General features: G+C 35.2%; 1 protein-coding gene across 2 annotated transcripts in view; it reads left to right on the forward strand.

Moving 5' to 3' along the window:
• The window catches only part of LOC128223864 (endonuclease V-like), a 20,281-nt gene extending 8,840 nt beyond the window's left edge, over nucleotides 1-11,441 (forward strand). Inside the window, exons 6-9 of one of the 2 annotated variants that reach the window (XM_052933301.1) lie at nucleotides 224-336; nucleotides 4,806-4,874; nucleotides 7,103-7,231; nucleotides 8,786-11,441. In XM_052933301.1, coding sequence (XP_052789261.1) covers nucleotides 224-336; nucleotides 4,806-4,874; nucleotides 7,103-7,231; nucleotides 8,786-8,854 — 380 coding nt within the window. In that variant the 3' untranslated portion in view covers nucleotides 8,855-11,441. The remainder of the gene's footprint in view (nucleotides 1-223; nucleotides 337-4,805; nucleotides 4,875-7,102; nucleotides 7,232-8,785) is intronic. The other variant, XM_052933302.1, reaches the window with a different exon arrangement.
• Nucleotides 11,442-12,701: the final 1,260 nt, after the last annotated feature.

Raw genomic sequence — 12,701 nt, forward strand, 5'->3', positions numbered from 1 at the left:
AGCTTTTCTTCTACGACAGTGTGCTTTTGATCCCAACAGTGCCCCATAAACCAATGACCAAAATGGTTTCAGCCCTCCAGCTGCCAGGTCAATCACATCCCTGCATATAAAAAAACTTATTTGAGTCAAATTAGTTAATAACAGTTGAAAAAAATGGCATCAACTTATATTGTGCCCTTCTAAAGTTTATTTTTATATATATAAACAAAACTTTTTATTTTAGAGTTTGGATCAGCATGTCATCTGGGTGTAAGCCTTGGGCTGCCTTGTATTGGAGTGGCAAAGAAACTCTTCCACGTTGATGGCTTGGAGAAAGATGCCAGCCATAAAGAAAAAGTATATTTTTAATCAAGCCAATCATAATTAAACACTTTTAGTAGACCAATTATTGCAATCATCAATTGATTTTTATACTATAATAAAAATGATAATAATCATATAGAGTATAATTGTTTGTTTCAGTGTAAGATCATAATATATTTCACTAGGTGTTCCACAAAAGTTATATTTCAAGAGTGACGTAGCCACGAGTGAAATAATCTACTTTTTGTTTTCATGAGGTGAAATATTTTCGATCTTGCACAGAAACAAACAAAGAATTATTTTTTATTTTCCGCTTAATTAGGATGAAAAATGACATTTAATTGTAGTTTTTCAGAAAAAGGTGGAGGAGTACCCTGAGAAAACTCCTTTGTCCCGTCTTGGTCACCACAAACCAAACTCACATACCAGTTTTTGACACTTAGACTTTTAGAGGGGTCCACCGGACTACTTAATTCCAAAATCAAGGAGATAACGATTGCAAAATTAATACTTACGAGCTTTTGGATACCTTTAATCCTCATATATGATTTAATTGATTTTGACATTAAGGAGTCAGACTAGTCGCAAAATCCGGTAGTCTGTGCTAAATTTAGGAGTCAGTGCTAACCAGACTCCTATAAGTGTCAAAGGCTGCATACTCCTAGGCTCAGAATTGAACCCAGGTCGCCTTGATGAGAAGCGAGTGGGCTTACCAGACAACCAGTGAACTTGATCAACAGTATTAATTTGACCCTAATTTTGTCAGTGTAACATGGCTACACGCTTTCCCGTGCCAAAAAAGGTTCGCTAAAGCTAAGCTAAAAGCTGAGCTAAAAGCACAGCTAAAAGCATAGCTAAAAGCATAGCTAAAAGCTTAGCGGTATTGGCCCGAAAAAGCGCAGCTTTTTTTATATAAAAAACGCAGCTTTTTGGGAAAAAAACAACACAGCTGCTGCGCTAAAGCTATGCTTTTTTGCCAAAATAGCTTAGCTAATTTCTTAAAAAAGCTCAGCTCTTGGTGATATTGGGCAAAATAGCTAAGCTATTTTTATGAAAAGCGCAGCTTTATGGCGGTATTGGCCCAAAAGCTAAGCTTTTTGATGGAGCTGCGCTTTTTCTTAAATAGCTAAGCTAATTATGAAAAGCGCAGCTTTATGGCGGTATTGGCCCAAAAGCTTAGCTTTTTCTAAAATAGCTTAGCTAATTATGAAAAGCGCAGCTTTTTGGCGGTATTGGTCCAAAAGCTTAGCTTTTTCTAAAATAGCTTAGCTAATTATGAAAAGCGCAGCTTTATGGCGGTATTGGCCCAAAAGCTTAGCTTTTTCTAAAATAGCTTAGCTAATTATGAAAAGCGCAGCTTTATGGCGGTATAATGGCCCAAAAGCTTAGCTTTTTCTAAAATAGCTTAGCTAATTATGAAAAGCGCAGCTTTATGGCGGTATTGGCCCAAAAGCTTAGCTTTTTCTAAAATAGCTTAGCTAATTATGAAAAGCGCAGCTTTATGGCGGTATAATGGCCCAAAAGCTTAGCTTTTTCTAAAATAGCTTAGCTAATTATGAAAAGCGCAGCTTTATGGAGGTATTGGCCCAAAAGCTTAGCTTTTTCTAAAATAGCTTAGCTAATTATGAAAAGCGCAGCTTTATGGCAGAATTGGCCCAAAAGCTTAGCTTTTGGATGGGGCTGTGTTTTTTCTTCAAAATAGCTTAGCTAATTTTGAAAAGCGCAGCTTTATGGCGGTGTTTAGCTTTATGATGAAGCTTTTCAAATAGCTTAGCTAATTTAGCGCAGCTTTTTAAAAAAAAAACGTAGCTCCTATTTTCATAAAAAATACCACAGGTGAAGAAAAGATTTTACAAAAAAACGCACTAAATACACACTTGAGTGTATCTAAAGTGCATTTTTTAACAAAAATATATGCTTTAAACGAAATTAAACAAAAAAAAAATGCACCAAGTGTGTTTAAACCGCATTATATAAATATATTGAACCATCAAAAATAGAACACATTTGAATAAATACATAGACATTTTGCTTTATTTAAATTTCCTAAACATGAGTTTGTGTTACATATATTTTTATTATTTCATATTTAATTTTACATGACACCTTGTAACTGGACATAATGTATTTACAGACAGACAAACAAGTACATATTTGTCAAATTTAGCAATAATAAAATAACCTTTTACTCAGTGGCAAAAATAATTGATAGAAAATCATGAAACTGTTCAAGCTACAAATTGGAAAATGACAAGTCTCAAGGATCTTTTGTTATATTTTTGTCAAATCTAGAGATTCCTGACAGCTCTGGAATAAAACAGGGTATCATATTTTAAATATGTAATGACTTTATTAGTACTTAACTTAAATTGATTGACCCAATTTGGCCAGTTTCCAATAACTGGTAAGCCATGTGGCAGATGGCAGTTTTATGACCCCTCCAAAAACCAACACTGTAATCATTTGTATAGCATTAAAGGTGCTAGTGTGCATATGTATGGAAACATGGCAATTTCAGCTTAATATGTTAATATGATATTAACATATATATAAGGCTGAAAACAAGTGCATCTTCATAGAGTTTTAAAACTACGTAAATCTACTATCTGGGACCAATAATCCTACATCCAGCTACTATCTACAACAGCATTGTTATTTATTAAAATATGTGCACTAGATTGAAAGTTGACAAATAAAAGTCCCACAAGTAGTCAAGTGTCATAACAGTGAAATTAACAACTGAAATAAAGAATACATACCATGACCTGAGTGCTTTCACATGTCAGTTTATCACAAATCATCCAATAGTGGTATGTCATGTTTCTAATCATAGTTCATATTTATCTGATCTAATGATTATTATTTTACTTCACTAATCCCTTTACTATTAATTTGTTTTAATTGGTGTGAATTCATTTATTAATTAAAACATCATCATAATTCTTTTAATGAAATCCCAACAAAATGGCTACCAGTAGCTTTGATTTGAAATTGGCTCCCTAAATGCTGAGATTTAATTGGTCCTCGGTACAATCAGATAAGATCAGGCTTATCATGCATGTTGTAAAATTGGAAAGGAAATGACAAAGAATTTGGTAGTGGCATTACAAGAAATTTAAGGAATAATAATTCTATAAATGTTGTTATTACATGCAATTGATTATTGCCTATAAGTAAAATGTGTTCTTTTGATTTAAATAAAAAATATAATATATTTTTGATTTTTAAAATAATCTTTCTTTTTATTTCATTATTTTATTTTATTTTAGTTTGAAGGTATATTGATCAATAATAAAATGCTTATTTACTGGTTGGTTGATTGATTGATTGATTGATTGATTGATTGATTGATTGATTCATTCATTCATTGATTGATTGATTCATTCATTCATATTCTTGTATTTATGTGTATATTTCATAAATGATTACTTTATTACACAAAGATACTACTTTTTTTTACCTAAACTAAAAGATGCACTTCTTAGTAAAAAGATACACTTAAAATGCACTCTTTAATGACAGTAGATTATCAATAAAACTAAAGATACTTTTAAAAGGGATGCCAATAAAAAAAGATGTATCTTTTGTTCCTGCCAAAATATTTATGCCAAAAACTACAGAAACTAGTTCTGAGTAGCAAAAAGTTTAAACATAAACCCAATTTAATGGCACTGGTTAAATGCCAAAGACAGCCAAAAATTGTCTTATTTTAAATCGAATCAGCATGTACAGAGACAAAGAATAACTTGACCAACATGGATTCAATTTTAGTTTAAAATAAAAAATCCAAAATAGAATAATCAGGACCTGATGAGATGGGACACATTTTCAAAACAATTTAAAGGTATTTAGGAAAATGATATATTTTCAGACACCTGCGTTTTGAATAAAAAAAACAACAGAAAAATATTTGGAATTTCTATTTTAACAACTGTGTTATAAATAAATAATAAAATTTTGAAAATGAATTTCACAATATAAACCTTTGTTTTTCTCCAAAAGCTTAGTCTTTTGTTTGAAAAGCTTAGTCTTTTAAAGAAATACTAACCCAATTTTAATTTTGGAAAAGACGCAGCTAATATGAAAAAGACGCAGCTTTTCTAAGAGGCAATCTTTTACCTAGTCAAAAGACGCAGCTTTAGCTAAGCTTTGATTTAAAAAACGCATCTTCATAAACAAAAAGCGCAGCTTAGAAGAAAAAACTCAGCTTTTAGAGAAAAGAACATAGCTTTTGTTCAGCTCTTTTTTAAAAAGCGCAGCTTTGAAGAAAAAGCGCAGCTTTTTAGAGAAAAAAACATAGCTTTAGCTAAGCTATTATTAAAAAGCACAGCTTTTGCTAACCTTTCTATAAAAAACACAGCTTTTGCTAAGCTTTTTGAAAATAGCTTAGCTAAAAAAACACAGCTTTTTGAAAAGCATAGCTTTAGCTAAGCTAAAGCTGCGCTTTTTAGAAAGCTGAGCTTTTTTTTGGCACGGGTTAGATGAATGTTTCACCCTTACAGATAGACAAACTTGAAAAGGGTGGAGATACATTTCCGCTGGTCGGAAATTCTGGCAAAACTCTTGGAATGGTATGCCTTTCATATTTCTGTGCATTTCTAGTAATTGTAACATTTATTAGAGGAGGGAGGTAGCAATAAAGGACGTCACCAAAAACACCTTCTGCAGTAACTGAAATTATTCGGCTCCAAAACATAGTTTTGGGATATAGTTGATTTCTCTCAAGAATTTTACTTACAGTCGAACCTCGTTATGTCGACTTTTTCGGGACCTAGTGAAAAAAGGCGAGATAACGAAAAGTCGACTCATCCGAATTACAAAAAAATATCACCAATCCCAACACGTTTGAGTTGGATTGTAAGATGTTTACATCCACAATTGAACGGTCTTGTTAAATATTTTCGTCGTGAAAACAGCAAACTTATTATTGAAAAATAAAGTGAAACAAAAGAAGAATTATTTGTGTCAAATTAATTTCTTTTACGTTTATGGATCACATAAAACACATATAAAGCCACAATTGCATACATTTGTACATTGTAAGATTTTATACTTTTGGTCTTAAATACCGCATTCTTGTATACAGTAAAACTGCGATCGCTCGAGGTCGCCAGGGACCGAGCCAAAACCTCGAGGGAACCGATGTTTCGAACGACCCGATTTTCAATTTTCCAGTTTGATATGAAATATCTTTCAGTGTATTTTAAGTTTAAAGTCGTCAAAAAGACTGTTTACTAAGACACCAATTATGTGTTGCGTTGTGAAAATCACTAATATGTTCAAAGGTTGACGTAAACTATATATGTAAAATGCAAAAGAAAAAACAATAAATGAATAAATAGAAATGTTTATTTTAACAAAAAAGCACATTTTCGTAACAAGCAACATTTGAATGACAGTACATACTGTGGCATTAGTCAAGTTTCGCAAAATCAAGGATTGTTGATTGGCGCATATTGTCGGTTCCGCGAAACTGTTCAATCGTAATGTGACGTGACAGCGTACAGAGCATTTGAAGATCACGGTCAGCATTGGCAGTGAATTCAAAGAACCTTCTGACAACATCTAAAGCGTTAACATCTCGTCAATAACTTCTCATAATTATCTTCTCAAATGCCCATATCAACTAATATCGGTCATGCGTTAACAATGAAAACGGTTTTTCACACCTTATCAAATTGCCTTTCAACTGTCATTGCAATTTTTACAACTTGCGAAAATTTTAACACCTAGCAATTGTTTGTTTATTTTGGAACACGCGTTCGGGAAAAAGTGTGAAATTATGACCTCGAGCGAGCCATAAGGTTTTGTGCACGATTTGTGTACTTGGGACCGAGGATATTGCTCGACTGCTCGACATAATAAGGTTTCGATGCAGCGTGGGTATATTTTATATGAAAATAGAAGGAAAAGTTCGGGACCAAGCTCCGACCTCGAGGGAACGCCGGTTCTCGAACGACCGCTTGTTTGAGGGAACCCAGTTTCACTGTAATTAATTATTGAATATTTTTTCTTCCATATTGACATGTCAAGTTCACTTTGATAAATTTTGGGGTATATATATAGAAGTGAGGGAACATGAACTACTTGGAATATCTTGGACTGATGTATTCCTTGTGTTTGTTTCTTTGGTTTGAGGCTTGTATTTAGCAGTTTTGTCAGAAAAAATCATCTCAGACTGATACTGGCCCCAATATGTACTCTAAACAAATATAACATTGGGCCGATGGTTCAGAAATTGGTTTAAGTTAACCATGTTATTAAAGTCAGCGTTGTTAACTTTCAAATCAATAGTGCTCTATATGTTTCCCAGAAACATTTATGATTTGCAGTATTCCTAAAAAGAATTGAGACAACTGTTTCAGCTGAACTAATTTCATTTATACATATGAGCACTTCATCAAATATCATAGATGCCTTATCCCCCGGAATTCCAACCCATCCCCTAGTCCCTGCCAGGGGATCCATATCCTCTGGAATTAAAAAAATATAAAAAAAAAAATTAAACTTGTTTAAGGTATTTCTGTATTTATTCTTAAATTATAAATGTTTATATTGAGCAAAATTTCGCCGCGTAAAAATCCCCTGGTGTAATATCAAAATCCCCTGGAATTCAGACAAAAATCCCCTGAAAAGCCTGTCAGAAATATGGCATGTATGAAATATTTTACCTTTAAAAGTTAACAACAATGTCGTTAATCTTGTTGTTAACTTGAACAAAGTTTTGAACAATTGAGCCATTATCTGAAAACATTTTACTGACACAATTGCTATAATCTAATAAACTTTATAATCTCAGGCTCTCAGAAGCTGTGACACTACCAAGAACCCCATCTACATCTCTCAAGGACATCTGGTTTCCATGGATACGTCTGTTAGACTGGTTCAACATTGTTGTCGCCACAGAGTGCCTGAACCTGTTAGACTGGTATGTTTTTAGTGTGTAGGTTTAAAACATGTTTATAGGGTCTGACTTTAAAAAGGGCAGCGGGGTTACAGATAGAGGGGCAGAAAAAGGACAGGGGCTAAAGGGGTTGCAGAAAAGGGGTTGCAGAAAAAGGGCGGGGACAAAGGGGTTGCAGAAAAAGGGTAGGGGACAAAGGGGTTGCAGAAAAAGGGTAGGGGACAAAGGGGTTGCAGAAAAAGGGCGGGGAACAAAGGGGTTGCAGAAAAAGGACAGGGGACAAAGGGGTTGCAGAAAAAGGGCAGGGGACAAAAGGGTTGCAGAAAAAGGGCGGGTGACAAAGGGGTTGCAGAAAAAGGGCAGGGGACAAAGGGGTTGCAGAAAAAGGGCAGGGGACAAAGGGGTTACAGATAAAGGGCAGGGGACAAAGGGGTTACAGATAAAGGGCAGGGGACAAAGGGGTTACAGATAAAGGGCAGGGGACAAAGGGGTTACAGATAAAGCGCAGGGGACAAAGGGGTTGCAGAAAAAGGGCAGGGGACAAAGGGGTTACAGATAAAGGGCAGGGGACAAAGGGGTTGCAGAAAAAGGGCAGGGGACAAAGGGGTTGCAGAAAATGGGCAGGGGACAAAGGGGTTGCAGAAAAAGGGCAGGGGACAAAGGGGTTACAGATAAAGGGCAGGGGACAAAGGGGTTGCAGAAAAAGGGCAGGGGACAAAGGGGTTACAGATAAAGGGCAGGGGACAAAGGGGTTGCAGAAAAAGGGCAGGGGACAAAGGGGTTGCAGAAAATGGGCAGGGGACAAAGGGGTTGCAGAAAAAGGGCAGGGGACAAAGGGGTTGCAGAAAATAGGCAAGAGACAAAGGGGTTGCACAAAATGGGCAAGGGGCAAAGGGGTTGCAGAAAATGGGCAAGGGACAAAGGGGTTGCAGAAAATGGGCAAGGGACAAAGGGGTTGCAGAAAATGGGCAAGGGACAAAGGGGTTGCAGAAAATGGGCAAGGGACAAAGGGGTTGCAGAAAATGGGCAAGGGACAAAGGGGTTGCAGAAAAAAGGCAAGGGACAAAGGGGTTGCAGAAAAGGGCAGGTGACAGAGGGGGTTGCTGAAAAAGGGCGGGTGAGAGAGGGTTTGCAGAACGGCAGAGAGTCAAAAACCATGTGCAAACTTTAAGGTCCTTGTTGGCTTGCAAAAACTGTGACCTTGGCAAGAAGTGAAAAAACGTTTGAAAAAAGATATTTAATTGAAATTTGGTACATATGTTGTTGTCAGAGACAACATGATCATATACAGCAAGGCCCATAACTCGAGCTTACATAATTATTTTTTAATATGATAATGATTTTAAAATATACATATAAAGAGCTATCACAGTGGGTTTTATATTGTGACATGTTCAATTGTCTCTGTCGTGGGCCTCTTTATAATAAAAAACAAATGGTTTAAGACAGAGAATTTCTAAATTAACTCTGTTTTTTGCGTAAACTGTGATTCAATACAACCATCATAAGGAATTTTATTGCATAGAAAAACATATTTTTAGGCTCAAGATTGTTACACTATTTTCATTCCTTTTTCAGGCTGACATCAATTCAAGAGAATATCTGCGGACATTGGATGATTTCGTAAATGGACCTACGTCATCGTAGCAAGGTCTTGGTCATTGTCAGGATAAGAAGTTTTTAACTTGCTCTACCAAATATCAAGGATTCATCAAGGCCATCGGCCTGCTCTACAGAATATCAAGGATTCATCAAGGCCATCGGCCTGCTCTACAGAATATCAAGGATTCATCAAGGCCATCGGCCTGCTCTACCAAATATCAAGGATTCGTCAAGGCCATCAGCTTGCTCTACCAAATATCAAGGATTCATCAAGGCCATCAGCTTGCTCTACCAAATATCAAGGATTCATCAAGGCCATCAGCTTGCTCTACCGAATATCAAGGATTCATCAAGGCCATCAGCTTGCTCTACCGAATATCAAGGATTCATCAAGGCCATCAGCTTGCTCTACCAAATATCAAGGATTCATCAAGGCCATCAGCTGGCTCTACCAAATATCAAGGATTCATCAAGGCCATTAGCTTGCTCTACCAAATATCAAGGATTCATCAAGGCCATCTGCTTGCTCTACCAAATATCAAGGATTCATCAAGGCCATCAGCTTGCTCTACCAAATATCAAGGATTCATCAAGGCCATCTGCTTGCTCTACCGAATATCAAGGATTCATCAAGGCCATCTGCTTGCTCTACCGAATATCAAGGATTCATCAAGGCCAGCAAAGCTGGTTTACAGATCTCAGCCATCGTCGGAACAAACACAAGTTAATATTGGCTCGCTCTACTGTCTTAAATAGAGTGGTTTCCGAAGATGGATTTTCGGCAGCATAGCTAGTAAACAGATCTCAGCCATTGTCCGAACTAACGCAAGTTAATGATTGTGTTACATAAATAGACTGGTTACCGAAGATGGATTTAAGCCAGCAAAGCTGGTAAACAGATCTCAGTCATCGTCATTCGAACTAACACAAGTTAATATTGGCTCACTCTACTGCCTTGAATAGACTGGTTACTGATGATGGATTTTAGCCAGCATGGCTGTAAATGCCCATTTCAATAAGATATCTTTGTCATAACATCGCTCAGGAATACTAGTAAAGTTATGGGCATAATCTATGCAATAAATGTTCTAATGATACTTTTATTGAAAGCAGATGAAGAAAAAAATGGAGATAAGTCTAGAATATAATAGCCTGAAGCCTATCAAGTAATAGATACTGTACAAGTTTTTCTTCAAAAGTGTCCTCTTACAGACGTAAGAAGCCTTTTTGCTAGGCCGAACACGAAGCCAAGGATAAATTTGGTGTTCGTTCTAGCAGTATGGATTTTTACGTCAGTAAGAGGACACTTTTGAAGAAAAAACGAGTAGCTGTATCTGACTTATACAACGATAAGTGTATTTTATATATCAGTGATAAAATATATGCATTAATAAAAGAATAAATACAGATTTATAAATTAGATAAATAGAAATATTTTTCCGAAAGATAGACATTAGATTATTATCATGGCCTTTCTAAATAACGTATGGGCTAGTGGGATTCCAAATTCTCGTGCATGGTCTGCTTACAACCGTAAGAAGACACTTTTTCAATAGCTCTGCTGGGGGTTATATTCATATAATTTATATTGAACCAGGGCCAAGAAAAGAGACAATGAAACATATCATGATATATACTGTAACTGTGATACCTCTTTTAATGTATACTGTAAAATCATTCATATTTATGGAACATTAAGCGGTCATTTAATGGGATTTATCCACGATTTTAAGATCCCAACGAAAATTGAACCTTTAATTTTCAAACTCTGCTACCTTTGTTGAAGGGTATACATATTTTCAGTATGTAAAAAGGCTTAATTGAAATTTAATGTCTTCACTGTTTTATATCCATCATATGGGTGTATATTTATTTATGACCTTTAATTTACCAATCAAGCGATAATTGACATACGGTTTGGTTGATTTTGAGAATTGGACATAGCTTCTTCATTTTTTGTTGAATTGATTTCAAATTTTTTCACAGACAGGAAATGGATAATGCACTTTAAGTCACACATTTGGAAGGGAAGGGGGAGGGTGGGGGATATTTTAGTATTTTTGGACTTGTTATTTTTAGCTAGTCTGATTTTTTAAGTTTTGTGCTTGGATCACTTACTTGCAAACTATCAAAGCTATCAATTTCAAACTTTGGAATATCTGCTCACTATCAAATGTATGAAAAAGGATAAAATCAGACGTGCGTTCAGCAGCCGCAGGCGGTGCTCTTGTTAAATAAAACATTCATATGTACAGCAGTTTGGCTGGAATTTATAAATACTTTGCTTGGTGGCACCTTAACATCTGTGATGTGATCTCTGTATAAAATCAACATTTTTAAATTAAACATTTTTATGTAGGGTAGTTATGCCGGAATTAATTAATACTTTGCTTGGCCTCACCTCAACACCTGTGACATCTGTTTGTATTCAACTTAATAAATAAAATCAACACATATTTAAATGGATTCAATATATTCTGTTTTTCAGATAGTATGTAATTATCAACGTGGGTCATAGTCCTATTTATCTTTGTATCGAATGATTTTGATGGAAGACATTATTTTTGTATTGTGAAAGTTGTATTTTTGCAATAATTGTCTGTGATACATTTTAATAAATGTTAAATCTTTACTCACTGTTTTCATGTGTTCATAGGAGAAATATAGACATTTAAATACTTGAAACCAATTCCAGCTTAATTAATGAAAATTTTGAATTTTCTGTATCATACCTGCTATATGTCTGGAAGACTTTAAAAGGGATTTCGCTTGGATAGCCAGGTTATTTTGTCCCTTACACTGGGGATTTTTATAAATCTTCATTTGTTGCTCGTGAGTGGGCATTTTTTGATGCATAATTTATTCTTTTAAAAGCATTTTTTCTACTGAAAAGCACTGTATTGTGTATTCATTTTGTTTGAAAATGTATACACAGTCATTAAAATAAGACTTGGATGTACAAGCCGGAATCACTTTACTAGCGCTTGCTATCAACAAATTTAAACAAGCCCTGCTATATAAAATTTTAGAAAGCCAAGAAAGCCGTTGACCAGTACCGGGCTTTTCAGCTTGTTCTATTTTCAACCACTGTATAGTTGTATTGGGTCTTGTTTACCTGGAACATTTTTAAACAATCACACACACACATTTTTTTTAACAGGTATGTATAATATTCATCCCCTGCCGGGAGATCGACAAAGAACTTAAGCTCCGAGTTAGACTGGTTATGACCGACCTGTTTGCGAAAGATAAGCCCATATCAAAAGTCAACCACAGCTTGACCTTTTTATGTCATTATGTAATTTTCAAAATTCAAAACAATACAAAAAAAAAATTGGTTTCCTTAAAAACATTATTTTTTTCATAAATATATAGTTTTTCAAATAATATATTGTTATAACACAGGCATGTTACACATATAATAATATTCTGCCATATCGATTTTTTTTCATTCTAGTACAGCCAGAACTATATGTTAAGTGGGTATCAAACCTTTGAACAACTTGGTGTTGAGTCTTCAAACTGGGTATGCACTTTGGTCATGGTCAATAGATGACCCCTGTTGACTTTGGGGTCAAAGGTCAGAGTAACTGTTACTAGAAAAATATACTCAGTGAATAACCTTTGAATAACTGGTTGTAAGCTTCAAACTTGGTATGAACATGTCATTGTCAGTAAATGACTCCATTTGATTATGGGGTCAATGGATCAAGGCCATAATGATCTTTACTAGAAACATTAATATTTCATTTTATTCAAGAACTTAAAGCATTTGTTAAATTCTTCTAACTTGTTATAAGCATAGGTCAGGGTAAGTATCAGTGGGCAGAAGTTCATGGTGACCTTTACAAAAACAATCAGAATGCTTTTGTTTCAGATCAATAACTTTTAA

This window comes from Mya arenaria, chromosome 17 (assembly GCF_026914265.1).
Source record: "Mya arenaria isolate MELC-2E11 chromosome 17, ASM2691426v1".
Lineage (NCBI taxonomy): Eukaryota > Metazoa > Mollusca > Bivalvia > Myida > Myidae > Mya > Mya arenaria.